At 47.8% G+C, this 16,669-nt stretch overlaps 1 protein-coding gene across 4 annotated transcripts in view; it reads right to left on the reverse strand.

Moving 5' to 3' along the window:
• Positions 1-1,215: 1,215 nt before the first annotated feature.
• The window catches only part of LOC134400075 (myogenesis-regulating glycosidase-like), a 32,032-nt gene continuing 16,578 nt past the window's right edge, over positions 1,216-16,669 (reverse strand). For all 4 annotated transcript variants that reach the window (XM_063128318.1, XM_063128315.1, XM_063128316.1 and 1 more), the window contains exon 2: positions 1,216-4,599. In XM_063128318.1, coding sequence (XP_062984388.1) covers positions 2,367-4,403 — 2,037 coding nt within the window. In that variant the 5' untranslated portion in view covers positions 4,404-4,599 and the 3' untranslated portion in view covers positions 1,216-2,366. The remainder of the gene's footprint in view (positions 4,600-16,669) is intronic.

Here is a 16,669-nt window from a genome sequence, read left to right on the forward strand (position 1 = left end):
CACAGCACGCTATTGCTAGGGCCGGTGCCAGACTATTTTGCGTCCTAGGCAGGTGAGCTGCTTTCACCCACCCACCCCAGTGTACTTGGGCGTGGGGCGCCATCTCGCCCACCCCAGCCGAAGCGAAGCCAGGACGCTGGGGTGGGAGGGGGGTGGCTTCGGAATGGTGCGCCTGGCCAGAAGCTGCTCTGGGAGAGTGACTTCCGGGCGCGCCGTTCCGAAGCCGCCCGCCCACCCCCCAGCGTTCTGGCTTCGCTTCAGCCCACCCAGCTGAAGCGAAGCCAGGACGCTGGGGTGGGGTGGGGTGTGCGTGGCTTCACTTCAGCTAGGTGGGTGCCCAGCTGAAGTGAAGCCACGACGCTGGAGCGGGCAGGCAGCTTCGGAACAGCACTCCCAGAAGCCACTCTCTCAGAGCCGCTGTGGGAGAGCGGCTTCCGGGTGCGGCGTTTGGCGCCCCCTTACCTTGGCACTCTAGGCGGCCGCCTGAGTTGCCTCTATGGTAGCACCGGCCCTGGCTATTGCTCCCAGAATCCTGAACAAAAAGGAATCGCTCTTCCAGGAGCCGCATTTCAAAGAGGCCAGGAGGAAGGCCCCCGAAGGCTAATATCACCCCATGAGGCTGTCCTCCAGTCAGTGCACCACAAAGCCCCACCAATGCTGGGACTTGAGGGCATTTCCTCATTCCCTCCCCCCCCCACCTGCAATGACCCTCCTGTGGTCAGGCGAGCCGAACGCAGAGTAAGGCATCAGTGTCGACAGGGTTTAATAATGAAAGAATAAAAATAATGTCCTTTCTGATTGAGTAGTCAATAAATGTTCACCTTTAAAAATAAATAAATAAATAAAATCTCCTGGGCGCACACCCTATTGAAATGTGCTGTTCATGCCTATGGCCCAGTTGTTCTGTGTGTCAGATTCCTTTTTAAAGCCCTAAATATGCATTTATGCAAAAAAAATTGGAAGGGAACGTCCACAAGACTTTTACCACTCAAGGAAGTGTGGAATATTATTAGCTAGTCTTTCCAACCATGGCAAACTGTACCCATTCCCCTGGGGGAGAAAAACGACGACAGCCTGGCTGCAAATCCACTGTGACAGACTGATTTCACTGGCCAAATCTTAATGAAAACACCAATAATACTCCAGGGTGGATTAACTTATTGTTTTTCTTCCGGGAAAAAGAAATCACAGACCTACCCATTTGGCACTGCACTGTTGAGGGCAAGGAAGAACTGCTTTTATTTCATGTGCTATTAGTAAATCAACAGCAATGCTTTGGAACCGCTCTTTCCTGTTTCAGCTGCCTCCTTGAACACGGAGGCCAAGTGGATCACGGACGAGAACCCGTCGCCTGCCTGGACGACTCCAAGGCTCAGCCTGGGAACTGTTGATGAGTTGAAAAGCAATCCTCCGATGGCAGCAGAGGTGTGAAGCCGTCTTTGAAAATAATCCCGGAGAAGAAACAGCAGCAGGAGATGAATGTAAGAAAGGAGCAGCTTTAACCTCTTATATTCATGTTTAAAACATGTCCGTTGGAGGCAAAAATTACCTGGGCAAGAAGGTAGCTAGCAGCAAGAGAAAGCATTCCCACCCTGTTCAAAAGCCACTGAACTGAATTACCTGCCCAACCCAGTAGCCAAACGAGTGCAGCATGGTTTATTGATCATTTATCAGCTTCATCTAACATCAGACAAGGAGGTGTCTATATAATATATGTAACTGGAATTATCCTCTTTAGGACAAAGAGGTTATTTCAAATAATAGCTTACTGCATTGTAAAACTTAAGGCCTATTGTGCTGTAGCAACCCTGGACGCTTCTCCCCATCTTTAAAAAACACACACACCCCGTCTCTAGAAGAGTGTTCCTGCTTATCTTGCAAAGTTTTCCTTGGCTCGTGTTGTGAAAAGAATGCGGGGAACGCCTCCCTGAAGAATATAGAAAGACCCAGCCTGAATCTTCTAGCGAGCAGCCGGTAACTCAGGATTCATTAGTGGCACGAGGGCTTTAGTGGGTGGATTTGTAATCATCAAAGATAGCTTACAAGGACCCGAAAGCCACACCTCAAAGAACGGAAGAAATACATTAGCGGGTGAGCAACCGAGAGAGGAGCTCTGTAGCTCTTAGATTTTCAAGTGGGGCTTTTACTTCAATGTGCAAACCCTGTGACCTTGTTAGCTGTCTACAAACATTTTTAGATCACAGAGTGAGATCTTCAGCACATATTTAAAGGACTAATGTGTAATCACTTCCGCCCCCATCTGTATTCCATCCACTTCACCAATTAGATTTTTTTAATTGTTAGGATCCTAGAATAAGGCATGGTTACTTTCACAAAGCGTAAATATCGGTGGCTGCAGAATTCGATTAGGACACCCACGTAAAATATGCCACTTCGTCCAAATCGACGGGATAGTCCGTCACCAGGGTGGGTGTTTTTTCAAACAGCTCTCCTTTGTAACTGCGCCATTTGCCAGCTGGGATATAGATGTCTCGCTCTTGTTTGCCCATCTCTAAGACGGGAGCCACCATCAAGGTGTCCCCAATGAGAAACTGGGAATCTATTTTGTGCGTAGAGTCGTCGTCGGGAGAAATCCACCAGATGGGGCGTATGATGGGGTCCCCAGTGTCGGTGATCTCCCCGGCCAACTCCAACAAGAGCGGAGCAACCAAATCCAGATGTAGCCTCGTGAACCTCTGGGCAATTTTTATGACCTCTTCGTCATACTGCCAAGGTGGGATGGAGAACTGCATGGATGGCATGAAGGCCGACAATCCCAGCCAGCGAACGTAGAGTTCACGGTCTGGGATTTCCACTGCACCATCCGTTTTGTTGGGAAAGAAGTTTCCACCTATCATGTCTGCCGATATGAAAGGATATCCCAGCATGCTAATAGTCAAGACGGTAGGAATCAAGGACTTTAGCCCAAGTTCATAACCCCACACGGAATCCCGGTCAATGATCCGGAAGAAGCAAGAGATGTTTTGGGACTGGTAGCCAACTCTGACCTCAGCCAGCTCGTAAAAAGGGATGGCCATTTCCGTGTAGCGCCGAGACCAAATACTGGGATCTGACAAAGGACGGAAGGTGCTGAACTGTTTGGGAAGGTAGCTCGTCTCCCCTGCATCAAACTTGAAGGACGATATGCCATATGTCTTGCGGAGATGATTCAGGTGGCTCTGAAACCAATCCTTGGCCGCTGGGTTAGTGAAATCCAATATGGCACCAATGCCATTCCACCACTCCACCATCGCAGGAAGCCTTCCTGTTGGCTCCTTAATGAAAAGCTGCCTCTCTATCCCCACCCCAAAGTTTGACGAATTGTAGTTCACAAATGGGTGGGTCCAGAGTGTGATCTGGAACCCATCTTCTCTGAGCTTCTTGAACGTTTCCGTCACATTTGGGAATTTTACCGGGTCAAAGTCAAAGTCGCCATATGCGTGGGTGTAAGTGTCGTCTATTTCTATATGGCTGCAGTTGAACTCGTACCTTTTAATCTTTTCTGCAAAGCGCAGCAGTTTATCCTGATCAACGTCATTCTTGTACAATGCCCACGTTGACCAGATTGGGTATCTGAAGGCATTTGTTGAGGGTATCTTAGAAGGTTTGTAGAAATATTTCCGCACCATATATTTGTGGATGGAGGTGATATCGGAACCTATGCAGACACGGTAACTCAACTCCGGGAAAGGTTGCTGACCCAAAGGAGGCTTATAGGGAGAATCTTTATACCTAGCTTGGAAGACAAGTGACCTTTCGGTGGCATTGAACCCAAGGTGAAAGGGCACAGAGTCATTAATCTTGATGGCGGCTGCTTTGGAGGAGAGCCAGTACCTCTCCAGGATGCCCCCAAAGCTGTTCCGGAAAGCATACACGTCACTAGTCACAAACGGCATGGGTTCCTGGTATCCTGGGAGTTTGATTGGCCAGTGCTGTACGCTCATTTCACAGCCCCCATACCAGTGGGCGTCCCCCCAGAACATTTTGTGCTCCACCACTGTGTCTGCTACAAACTCCTCCCAGCGGACACGGTAGCACATTACAGTGTCCTTGGGAGTGACAATCTTTATGAAAAAATTGACTCTCCCTTTGTCTGTCCTGGTGCAGGTTAAATTTGCACCTTCCCTAGCACAGGACTCCAAGTCCAGGACACCCGACTGGAAGGCCACCTCGAAAACCGTCTCTCCATCCTGGTTCTTGATGGTGAACCCGTCTTGCCGTAGGTCCATCTGTTCCGTCTTCAGCCGCTCCGCCTTGCGAAGGGAAGCTACGTAGTAGCACCACGCCACCACTGCGGCAATGAACAACATGAGGCCAAACACGACAGCCAAAATCATGGGCTTCAACTCTTTGACTGGTTTTTGCTTCACCGGAGTGAAGTTCTCCGGCAAAAATGTGTACATTGTCCTGATTTATTGGTCAGCTCTTACCAAAATAGAGACACTATCCGATTCTTTGTAGAGGTGTGTAGCAGGGAGCTTCCCCTACTCTTGTCCTTATGTGGGGGTCTCTCTCAATCCCTCACGCATTGAAACAAAGGCATTCGGCTTCGTTAGGACACCCGCCATTTTCTTCCTGTCAATCGCAGAATGCGATTATCTGCAAAAAAGGAAGGGGGGGGGAAATAGAAGGAATGAGGAAACGAGGTCATTCTCTTGAAAAGGTATAACATATTAATACAGAGCACGAATTTTTGTTCACTCCGTTTGATCCCAAAATATTATCTGATTGAGTTTGGGATGATCTCAAATGAAAGCTGCTGATGCCTAGGTTTGCAACAAAAATAATCACACACCTGCCCCGCCCCAAAATTGACAGCTTTGCAAATAATTTTTAAAGTTTATAATAATTTGTATTGGGGAGCCAAACGGGTAGTCAATACACAATCACATGCAGGACACGGAATAAAGGGCTCAAGTTACAGGAAGCCAGATTCCAGCTGGACATCAGGAAAAACTTCCTGACAGTTAGAGCAGTACGACAATGGAACCAGTTACCTAGGGAGGTTGTGGGTTCTCCCACACTAGAGGCCTTCAAGAGGCAGCTGGACAACCATCTGTCAGGGATGCTTTAGGGTGGATTCCTGCATTGAGCAGGGGGTTGGACTCGATGGCCTTATAGGACCCTTCCAACTCTACTATTCTATGATTCTATGTGTTTGCTGTTGAGGGACAGCCCAAGGCCCTGGGGATTGCATACATTAGAATGCAGAAACTCAGACCCGGGGGCTAACCTCCAAGTTAGATTACTGCAATGCACTCTACGTAGGGCTGCCTTTGAAGACAGTTCGGAAGCTGCAGCTCGTGCAAAATGCAGCGGCCAGATTGATTTCAGGAACCAGAAGGTTTGACCATATAACACCTGCTCTGGTCCGCTTGCACTGGCTGCCTGTATGTTTCCGAGCCCAATTCAAGGTGCTGGTTTTGACCTATAAAGCCTTACACGGCTTGGGACCACAATACCTGACGGAACGCCTCTCCCAATGTGAATATACCCGGTCACTACGTTCAACATCTAAGGTCCTCCTCCGGAAGCCTACTCCGAGAGGCTCAGAGTGTGGCAACGAGGGACAGGGCCTTTTCGGTGGTGGCCCCCAGACTATGGAATGATCTCTCTGATGAGACTCACCTGGCACCAACGCTGCTATCTTTCCGGCGCCAGGTTAAGACTTTCCTCTTTGCCCAGGCATATGGCGGCACATCTTAATCACCCACATGTTTAGTTTTTTAACGGTTTTTAATGCTTTATGTGTTTGTTCTGTGTTTTAGAATTTTAAATTTTGTATACTCGTTTTAATCTTAATTTTAGAATTTCTGTAAACCGCCCAGAGAGCCCTGGCTATGGGAGCGGTATATAAGTGCAATAAATAAAATAAAATAAAATAAGTAAATAAATAAATCCAGCCTGCTTGGGGACAGACAGTTCAGTGAAGTACCGGAGACTGTTAAAAACACTTTCCCCGGAGCATTCATGGAACACGGCTCCTCAATAGCGCAAAAGGAGGCGGTCTTGGGATATTGCTACAAGGAAGCCAGCTGAGACAGGGTTTGCTCAGTCCGAGCGCTGCAATCCGTCATGTCAGTATCTTTATGCAGCCGCGGTAATTAAAAATCACCGAGGGCTACGATAAAAAGGGATCACAAGCTTGTCAAATCAGATTTCATCTTTAACTGGAAGAGGAACACATGACCCTGGGCATTTAGCATGTTATTGCTAGAATTAAGACGCCTTCCCTATGATATCATCTCCAAATGCCACCACTGCTCACAGGGGCCGGTTATTTTTGCTCGCAAACATCAGGGCCTCTCAAGGGAGTTTTCCTTCCTAATAGGCAACGGAGCTCTGGCCGGGGTCGGGTCACACTTGCAGCGGCGGCTCTGAATAACAGCAGCTGCCAAAGATTTGAGTGTTAATCCCAAGCCCTGAAGCCTGGATATTCAGCCATCCCAAGCTCAGATCACAAATTTTAAATTTTGTATACTCGCTTTTATCTTAATTTTAGAATTTCTGTAAACTGCCCAGAGAGCCCTGGCTATGGGAGCGGTATATAAGTGCAATAAATAAATAAATAAATAAATAAAATCACAAACATGCAAAAGGTTCCATACTGGTTCTTAATAAAATATCCTAGATATGGGGTGACTTGTATGAAGCAATTCACTTGACTTAATACATATGCAAATATACATGGGGTCTCTCTCTCTCACACTCACACACACACACACACACCCCTCCTCAAAAATCCTATATAAACCACCACAATTTATCTAGTTTGACAAGCAATCCAGAAGCACACAACACAAATTTTGGGTTCCCCCCCTTCATTTTTTGTGCTAAAATGTTGTTACAACGAACAATCCATAAAACAAACAGCAGAAAACAAATTAAATAAAGAGAAAAGCATCTGATAGAATCAGCTTAATAATCCACAAAACTGACTTTAATACATAGCAATTAACTTCCATTTCATCTAAAAACATTGCTAACAGCAAGGTCTTCTTTTTGATGAAACCCTACAAGATATAAAGATTCCACCAGAGATTATTAAATAATATTTCTGTACTTTGGGTTATTTAAGAGTTTTAATTATTGCATTTATATCCCACCTTTTTTCCTCCAAGGAACCCAAGGCGGCATACACAATCCTCCTCCCTCTCCATTTTATCCTCACAACAACAACCCTGTGAGGTAGGTTGGGCTGAGAGTCTGGTTTGTGAATAGCCAAAAATCACCCAGTGGGTTTCCATGGCTGAGTGGGGACTAGAACCTGGATCTCCCAACTCCCAGTCCAACTCTTTAGCCACTACAGCACACTGGCTTGACAATTAGGTTCACCTGGCACCTATGTTGTGCTCTTTTCGGCACCTGGTGAAGACCTTTTCATTTTTCCAGGCATTTTGAGTTTTGCAGTTCCAGTTTTAAATCTGAAATTCTATTTTAAATCTTTGCACTGCTGCTAGTTTCTAAATGCTTATAGCTTTTATTTTCTTATACTGTAGTTTTAAACTTTTATACTGTATTTTATCGTCTTGTATTTTACGGTTTTAATAGTTGTGAACCTCCAGAGAGCTTCAGTTATTAGGCAGTATAGAAATGTAATAAATAAAATATAATTCGAACCCATAGCTGCAGCACCAGTACAATTTGTGGGTGTGAATTCTAGAGTTTAAAACTGTGCTGTGTTAAGAAGGATTTCCTTTTTATCTGTGCCATCTCCCACACTAGAGGCCTTCAAAAGGCAGCTGGACAACCATCTGTCAGGGATGCTTTAGGGTGGATTCCTGCATTGAGCAGGGAGTTGGACTCGATGGCCTTGTAGGCCCCTTCCAACTCTGCTATTCTATGATTCTATGATTCTATCAGGAAAAACTTCCTGACTGTTAGAGCAGTACGACAATCGAACCCATGACCTAGGGAGGTGGTGGGCTCTCCCACACTAGAAGCCGTCAAGAGGCAGCAGGACAACCATCTGTCAAGGTTGCTTTAGGGTGGATTCCTGCATTGAGCAAGGGGTTGGACTCGATGGCCTTGTAGGCCCCTTCCAACTCTGCTATTCTATGATTCTATGATTCTATCAGGAAAAACTTCCTGACTGTTAGAGCAGTACGACAATCGAACCCATGACCTAGGGAGGTGGTGGGCTCTCCCACACTAGAAGCCGTCAAGAGGCAGCAGGACAACCATCTGTCAAGGTTGCTTTAGGGTGGATTCCTGCATTGAGCAAGGGGTTGGACTCGATGGCCTTGTAGGCCCCTTCCAACTCTGCTATTCTATGACACTTTATAGAACACATGAGGTCAATTTGTCACAGGTATGAGTCCACTTAGTAGAAAAAAGTGGGATGCAAGTAGCAATAATAATTATAGGCCACAAATGCAGTTAGTGGTAAGGACTGTGGGTCATTGGTAGAGCATATGCATTGCAGGAAGAACGTTCTGGGTTCGAAGCCTGGCATCTCCAGGTGGGACAAGGAAAACCGCTTCCCTGAAGCCCTGGAGAGCTGCTGCCAGTCAGTGTTGGCTGTACTGGGCTACGTGGACTAAGTTGGATTTGATTCAGTATAAGGCAGTTTCTGATGTTCTTAATTTAAATGCCTGGCTGACTAAGTTAGTTGAAGCAGAGAGAGAAAAGGCTGTTAAAGGAGCTATGATGATATTGGGGAGGGGGTTGGGGGGGGAAATGCAGACTGGATATAAGTAGGGTTTCAAGAACTGGAGCTGTAGACCCGATAGTGGGCAGCGTGGAGAAAGGCAACAATTCCCATCAAGCCCACCCAGCAGGGACTAAATAAATCTTTTCATCCCTTTAACTTTGTAGCCTTACTGTTGTTTTCAATAATGGGATTATGCTGGCATTTGAAGAGATTAGCCACTGCAAGGGATAGATTTAACCAAAGGAAATGTTTGGCTGCCGAGTTCTACCAGCCCAGGCCTGTGTTGATGGAGAAAGCCCTGAAGTGAGGTCCCCCAGATGCGCAGTAAGGCTGCCATGAACCGATTAAAGACTTCAGTTAAATGTGTGCGTTTTAATCAATTAAATATACATAAATTGTCATAGAAATATTGTTGTGGTTGGGAACAAGCACTGGGTTGGAGCCAAAGAATTGTCAGTGAACGGAGAACAGTGAAAGTCCACAGACACTTGCACTATTATTATTATTATTATTATTATTATTATTATTATATACCGCCCCATAGCCGAAGTTCTCTGGGCGGTTTACAAACATTTGTGCTATGCCAACTTCCCCTGATTTGGGGCCCTCCAGGTATGTTGGACTATTAGCATGGCTGGGCATGCTGGGAGTTGTAGTCCAACACATCTGGAGGGCACCAGGTTGGAGAAGGTTTCGCTAGAGTGATTATCAATTTCTTTCTGGTCTAAATTCAGTGTTGGTGTCTAAAGCCCTAAATGGCGTGGAATCAGAGCATCTTACAACCCACCCACCCCTTTGTACTAGAACATTCTTCTGCTGTTGAGCCTTACCTGTACCACACACACACACACACACACACAGAGGGCTTTTTTGGTTTTGTCACCCAGAATGTAGAATGGCCTCCCCAGACAGGTACACCTGGCATCATCAATGCCCACTTTCAGACAAGCAGAAAAGACTATAGTATCCCAGTGAACTTTTCAGAACCTGGTGTCTGAAACGTATCTTGCTGCCTTTATACAAATCTATGGAGAAACCACACTTAGAGTACTGTAGGTCACACCTAAAAAAAGTTATTTTAGACCTGGAAACAGTGTAGAAAAGGGCAACTAAAATGATCAAGGGGCTTGGAGCATCTCCCATGTGAAGCAAGGTGACAACAGCTGGGATTGTTTAGCTTGGAAAAAAGGAGGCTGAGGGGAGACTTGTTTGAGGTGTACAAAATCATGCATGGTGTGGAGAAGGTGGAGAGGGAGACATTTTCCTCCCTCTCTCATAATGCTCTCAGAATACTAGAACCCAACGGGGTCATCCCATGAAGCTGATTGGTAGGAAATTCAGGGCGTATAAAAAGGGCTTCTTCACACAGTGCATCGTTAAACTATGGAATTCCCTACCACAAGATGTAGCGATGGCCACCACTTTGGATGGCTTAAAAAGCGGGTTGATAAATTCCTGGAGAAGGCTATCAATAGCTACTAGCCCTGATGGCTAAGTGCAACCTCCAGTATCAGAGGCCGTAAGCTTGTATGCACTAGTTGCTGGGGATCATGGGTCGGAGGGTGCTGTTGCACTTGCGTCCTGTTTCATTGGTCGCTGATCAACTGCTGTTTGGCCGCTGTGTGAACTGAGTGCTGGATTAGATGGACCCTTGGTCCAATCCAGCAGGGCTCCTCTTATTTATTTATTTATATTTATTTATTACATTTATATACCGCCCACAGCCAAAGCTCTCTGGGTGGTTTATAACATTATCCTTTTGTTCTTATGTCTCTCTGGACCTGCTGATTGTTTTTTTAATTCCTGATGTTTACGCCAATATATTTGTTTTATATCAGCCTTTGCCAACTTGCTGCCCTCAAGATGTGCCCGTCCATGTTGGAAGGGGTTGATGGGAGTTGTAATCCAACACATCTGGAGGGCAGCAAAGTTGGGGAAGACGCTTTTGCATTGTTTACTTTTTTAAAAGTTGAATTTCTTGTCCCTCGCCTCGGATGATCAACAGCTGGCCGGCCACTGTGTGAACAGAGTACTGGACTAGATGGACCCTTGGTCTGATCCAGCCTCAGTTCACTTCTGATGTTCTTATGCAGAAAGGCAGGGTAGGAAATTGCAATTATGATCTATTAGCATTATTTTCGTCGTCGTCCATCCATGCCGACGGCTCAGGGTTAAAGGAAGCGCCTTGCCTAAGGCCCCATGGCTCAGGCAGGATTTGAACCAAGAACCAAGGGTGGATTCCTGCATTGAGCAGGGGGTTGGACTCGATGGCCTTGTAGGCCCCTTCCCACTCTGCTATGCTGTGATTCTATGACTCCGTTGCTTCTATTGCCCCTCCGCTTCCAGCCAGGGGGCTCTCGGAGAAGGCATCGTGCGGCCAGTCTGCCTTTTTTCTTCCTTTGGTGCATTTTTTTGTAGTAAGGACAATGGAATCAGTGACCTAGGGAGGTGGTGGGCTCTCCCACACTAGAGGCCTTCAAGAGGCAGCTGGACAACCATCTGTCAGGGATGCTTTAGGGTGGATTCCTGCATTGAGCAGGGGGTTGGACTCGATGGCCTTGTAGGCCCCTTCCAACTCTGCTATTCTATGAATTGGGGGTGGAAGTTGGGGGCCGGATGCGCCCTGGGCAGGGCCGGGAACAAGGCAGGGCGGCGTGGCCAGAAAGCCTGGCCTGGGCTGGGGGCGCGCGTCGCTTCTCCGCTTCCCCGGCCGAACGGTTCTGCCTTCCCAGTTGCTCCTCCGCCGCCCATTGCGCAGGAACGGGCTCGTGCGACTTCTTCGCAGCAAGAGGCGGCCCGGTCGGACGCGGAGGCCCAGCGCGGAGGCCGCGATGGCGGGCTTCTCCGGGGCCCCTCGTCTCCAGGCGCGCCTTGGCCCGGGGCCAGGGACGCCGACGCCTTGGCCAGCCGCCTCGCGCGTTTCGTAACAGCCGCCGGCCCGGGCGCCCTCGCGGCTCTTGGGGCGGCCCCGCAGAGCCGTCGCGCCACGGCCTTCGCTGCGCCCGGGCGCAATGGAGAGGCGGCGGCGTCCGCCTCCAGCTCTTGCGGGGCCTTTCCAAACCCGTTACCGCAGTCGGTGAGCTGTCAACGGCAGCAGGCAGCTGCGAAGCACGCCCAGGGGCTGCGCCGCCCCAGCTCTGCGAGTTACAGGGGAGACGCGGCTGAACTCGAAGGGACATTTCATTCATTTATTTATTTCATTTCTATACCGCCCAACAGCCGGAGCTCTCTGGGCGGCTCACAAAAATGCCCGGCTGCAGCCCTCTCTATGGCGACCTTTCCCAAGCTGGCCCCCTCCAGAGGTGCCCATAATCCTCTGCCAGCTGTGGATTATGGGAGCTGTTGTCCAACACCTCTGGAGGGGGCCAGCTGGGGAAAGGCTCACTCACTGCTTAATCATCTCCAACCATATAAGATCAATTTTGGCCTACTTGCCTTGGCTGCCTGTATGTCTCCAAGCCGATTCAAGGTGCTGAGTTTAATTTATTTATTTATTACTTACATTTCTATACCACCCAATAGCCGGAGCTCTCTGGGCGGTTCACAAAAATGAAAAACATTCAAAATACAAAACAACAGTATAAACCCATAATATAAAATACAATATAAAAGCTCAACCAGATAAAAACAGCAGCAATGCAAAATTACAAATTTAAAACAGCCAAGTTAAAATTAAATGTATAGACTGCTAAAATGCTGGGAGAATAAAAAGGTCTTCACCTGGCGTCTAAAGGCATATAATGTAGGTGCCAAGCGAACCTCCTTAGGGAGCTCATTCCACAGCCGGGGTGCCACAGCAGAGAAGGCCCTCCTCCTGGTAGCCACCTGCCTCACTTCCTTTGGCCTATAAAGCCTTCAAATGCTCAGGACCACAACACCTGATGGAACGTCTCTCCTGACTTGAACACACCTGGACACTACGAGCCCCCTCTGCTCGAGTGCCACCTCCAAGCGAGGCTTCAAAGGCGGCAACAAGGGAGGGGGCCTTCTCAGTGGTGGCACCCTATGAGCTCTATTGCAACCTGCCTGGTGCTGACGCTCATCTTTTTTGCGCCGGGTAAAGACCACCCTCTACTCTCAGGCATTTAATGATATACAATGAGGCATCTATGTCTGCTGTTTTAGAACAGGTCTATTAGGAAAAACATTGTGTATTTAAATGGTTTTTAGCGGGACGTACTAAAACAAAGGACAGTCCCAGCCCATAGGGAAACCATACTTGCCCATAGAGAAACCATACTTGCCCACAGGGATCCATTGCAATGGATCCTTATGGGCAAGTATGGTTTATGGACATTTCTCTCCTATGGGCAAGCGCTTTCCAATGGATCCCTATGGGCAAGTATGGTTTCTCTATGGTCAAGTGCTTTCCAATGGATCCCTATGGGCAAGTATGGTTTCTCTATGGAGAAGTGTTGTCCTATGGATCTCTATGGGCAAGTATGGTTTATGGACATTTCTCTCCTATGGGCAAGCGCTTTCCAATGGATCCCTATGGGCAAGTATGGTTTCTCTATGATCAAGTGCTTTCCAATGGATCCCCATGGGCAAGTATGGTTTCTCTATGGAGAAGTGTTGTCCTATGGATCCCTATGGGCAAGTATGGTTTCTCTCCTATGGGCAAGCACTTTCCAATGGATCCCTATGGGCAAGTATGGTTTCTCTATGGACAAGTTCTGTCCTCTGTTTCCCTATGGGCAAGTGCTTTGCAATGGATCCCTATGGGCAAGTATGGTTTCTCTATGGACAATTCTGTCCTATGGATCCCTATGGGCAAGGAATGGGGGCAGGAAAAAGAATTTTTCCATCATCCCCAGCCTAAGGGTGTCAGGTTGAGGAAGGCTAGTGTAAGATGACGAGACTGATCAGAGTTCTAGGCTAGGGCAGGGGAATCCTGGGTTCAAATCCCCTACTCAGCCCCCAAAGCACAGCAGGGTGACCTTGGCCAGTCACTTTTGTTCAGCCTAAGGAATCTACTTCACAGGGCTATTGTGTGGATTAAAAGGCCTGGGGGGAGGGGGGAGCCATGGACCTTGTCTTGATCTCCTTGGAGTATAGGGTGGGATAAAAATGTAATAACCAATACAGAAGGACAGAGCTCAAAAGGGACATTACAACATCCAATGAGAAGCGTACTTCTCATTTACATTCAATTTTGGAGACGTTCTTGGGGTGTATGTGTATGCCAGTGGGGGAGGGGGAGGGCAAAAGATCACAATTAACAGCATATTTCAGCTTAAAGGTCTTACTGCTAGAAACTGTTTATATAACTATTTAGTTATATCTGAACCATTCGGGGAATTTATTCTGTGTAGTGGCATATAAATATCACAAATGAATAAATAAACAATTGATTGCATTTTGACACAGCCCTATAGCCAAAGCACTCTGGGCAGTTCACAACAATTAAAACCATAAAAGACAAGATACAGTATAAATTATTATTATTATTATTATTTATTTATAGTAAAACCCAAAATAAAACCTAGCAGTAATGCAAAGATTTGAGCGAGGAGGGTCAGGGTCTTCTGGGAAAATTTGGCCCCCGGGCTTAAGGTTAAACCCCCTGGCTGAGATCGTGCTTTCGGAGTCATCGGAACATTCTGCAGTATTTCACTCATCATGCAACAACCTTGCTGCATACAGAGCAGCATCACACGGGGAAATCGCGTTTGCTTACCGTCGCTTCTCCACCGGCGCATTTGTCCCAAATTACTTCCTCTTTCAAAAGAGGAAGTAAACAACATGCATGCAGCCCATTCAATGGGCTGTTTTGATCGGCTGCTTCTCCTGCACACAGGAGATAACGGCAAGTTCTGTCTTTAAAAATAAGTCAGACTCACCAGAGTGGGGTTTTTTGGGTCATGTGAAGGCTAGAAGAAGCGGGAGGCAGACAATGTTGTGAGAGGGACCCACAAAAATAAAACGCTTTGTCTGATGGAGCTCACAGTGACCCAGTTTACATGACCCAACAGCCCACTGTGGCTTCCTTTGGCCATGGGGGTAATCGTGTTGTCATGGATGTTCGCAGGTGTCCATTTTGCGTGGTGTTAGTGGGCAACCCTGCTTGGCATGGTTTGCTGTGTCATGCAAACCCAGCATTGTGGGTTGTTTGAAGGGGTAGACAACCCTCAAATAACTCTAAACAAGCTACGGGTTGCTTGAGAATTGTCTACCACCTCAAATAACCCATGACACCAGATTCGCGCAATGTGGCAGAGCACGTCACCACTGCCTGTATATTCAAAATGGTGGCTGGCATGCCCCACTAAGCCCCATGGGGAAATTAACCCACAGTGGCTTAGGGTTTTGTGCTAACAGCCCCAGTGTCTTTGTCTTTGTCTGTGTGTGTGTGTGTGTGTGTGTGTGTGTGTGTGGAGGGGGATTAAGGCTGAGAGAGTTGGGCTTGTCTGTAACGATCTGAGTGAGTTGGTGGCTAATGCTGAAATGTGAACCCATATTTACTTATAAATACACCCCAGTTCTGGTTGGTTCTGACTGAAACCCGGAGTGGGTTCACTGCCCCACTGACATTGGAGCCACCTGCCACCACTTTGCATGTAAACAGTCCCAAGGAAAGACACTGCCTGAGACTCTGGAGTCCCTAAATTGCTGCCTTCCAGATGTGTCAGACTCCAATGCCCATCATCCCCAGCCACTGGCCATGCTGGCTGGTAACCATGAGAGTTGCAGTCTAACACATCTGGAGGGACAGGTGGCCTGCGGCGCGCTAAGGCCGCCTCCAATGCTCCCAAAAGGGATCTGCCTCCTTAGCGTGGGTCAGCCACGGAAATGGACACGGAGGAGGTTCCACGCCAGGAGCCAAGGGCTTTCTACCACCACAGAGAACAAGACGAAAGGCGCCCTTCTTCGCCTTTGTTAGCAATGGCAGGACGGGTCAGCGCTCATATTTGGGTGCCCAAAGGGCTTTGCAATTCTCATTTGTTTTGTGGTTCCTGGGGCGGCAGTATCAGGTTTAATTTATTTTGGACGAGAGCACGCTGGCGACAGAAGAGCGCCCTGGAGGGAGAACATACACGCCTTCTGCATCAGATGCCCTCAGAGCTGAGGGCAGTTCCTCCCCCAGGGACCAGTTTTCATCAGGGCGGCAGCGGGGAGGAAGAGTAAAAAACACACACCCAGACCCGTAATTTCAAGTGCATCATGTCCAGTTTGGCTCTTATGCAGCAAGAAACTCTCATCTCTCAGGCTGCAAAATTCTTTTTCTTGCCCCCCTTCCTTCAGAAAGGACACTTTTCTCCAAGCACTGTCAGGTAAATTGCATCCCAAAAGCTAGACACAGAGAGACCCAGCTATCAGGAGACCATGGAGGTGCAACTGGAGCCAATACTCAATTCTTTTTGACACCAGGTCCAAACTTAATCTGAATAAGACTGAAATATGGTGGGCTGGGAATTATATTGTGCTCACCTGGGTGGGGATTTAGCTTTGGCTCTGGATGGTGGGACACGCCCCTCTGTGAGGCCAGGTGCGCCATTTGGCAGTGCTTCTGGACTCAGTGTTGTCTATGGAGTAGCAGCAGCCAGGAGTGTTTTTTAGGCAGCTGTCACCACATCTAGAAACACCTGCCCAAGCCACAATGACACATGCCTTGGTTACATCAGGTTAGACTACTGTAAACTGCTCTATGCAGGGCTGCCCTTGAAGACAATATGGAAACTGCAGCTGGTCCAGAATGTGACAGCCAACTGTTTGGATCAGATTTCTCCTACCTTGGTTGGCTGCCTGTTAGTTTCCAGACCAAATTCGAGCTGCTGGTTTGAAGGACCACCTGCACCTATATGAACTTGTCCAAGCATTAAAATCTGCATCACAGGCCCCTCTCTAGCCAACCAGCATGAGCTGAGGATAGGGCTTTCTCACTGGTGGCCCCACATTTTTGGAATGTGCTACCCAGGGAGATACATATGGCCCAATCAAGGCTAGTTTTTAAAAACAAAACAACTCCCCCCCAAGACTCATTTACTCCAGTCTGCATTTCATGCTTAAAATTCA

This window comes from Elgaria multicarinata, chromosome 6, assembly GCF_023053635.1.
Source record: "Elgaria multicarinata webbii isolate HBS135686 ecotype San Diego chromosome 6, rElgMul1.1.pri, whole genome shotgun sequence".
NCBI classification, from domain to species: Eukaryota; Metazoa; Chordata; class Lepidosauria; order Squamata; family Anguidae; genus Elgaria; species Elgaria multicarinata.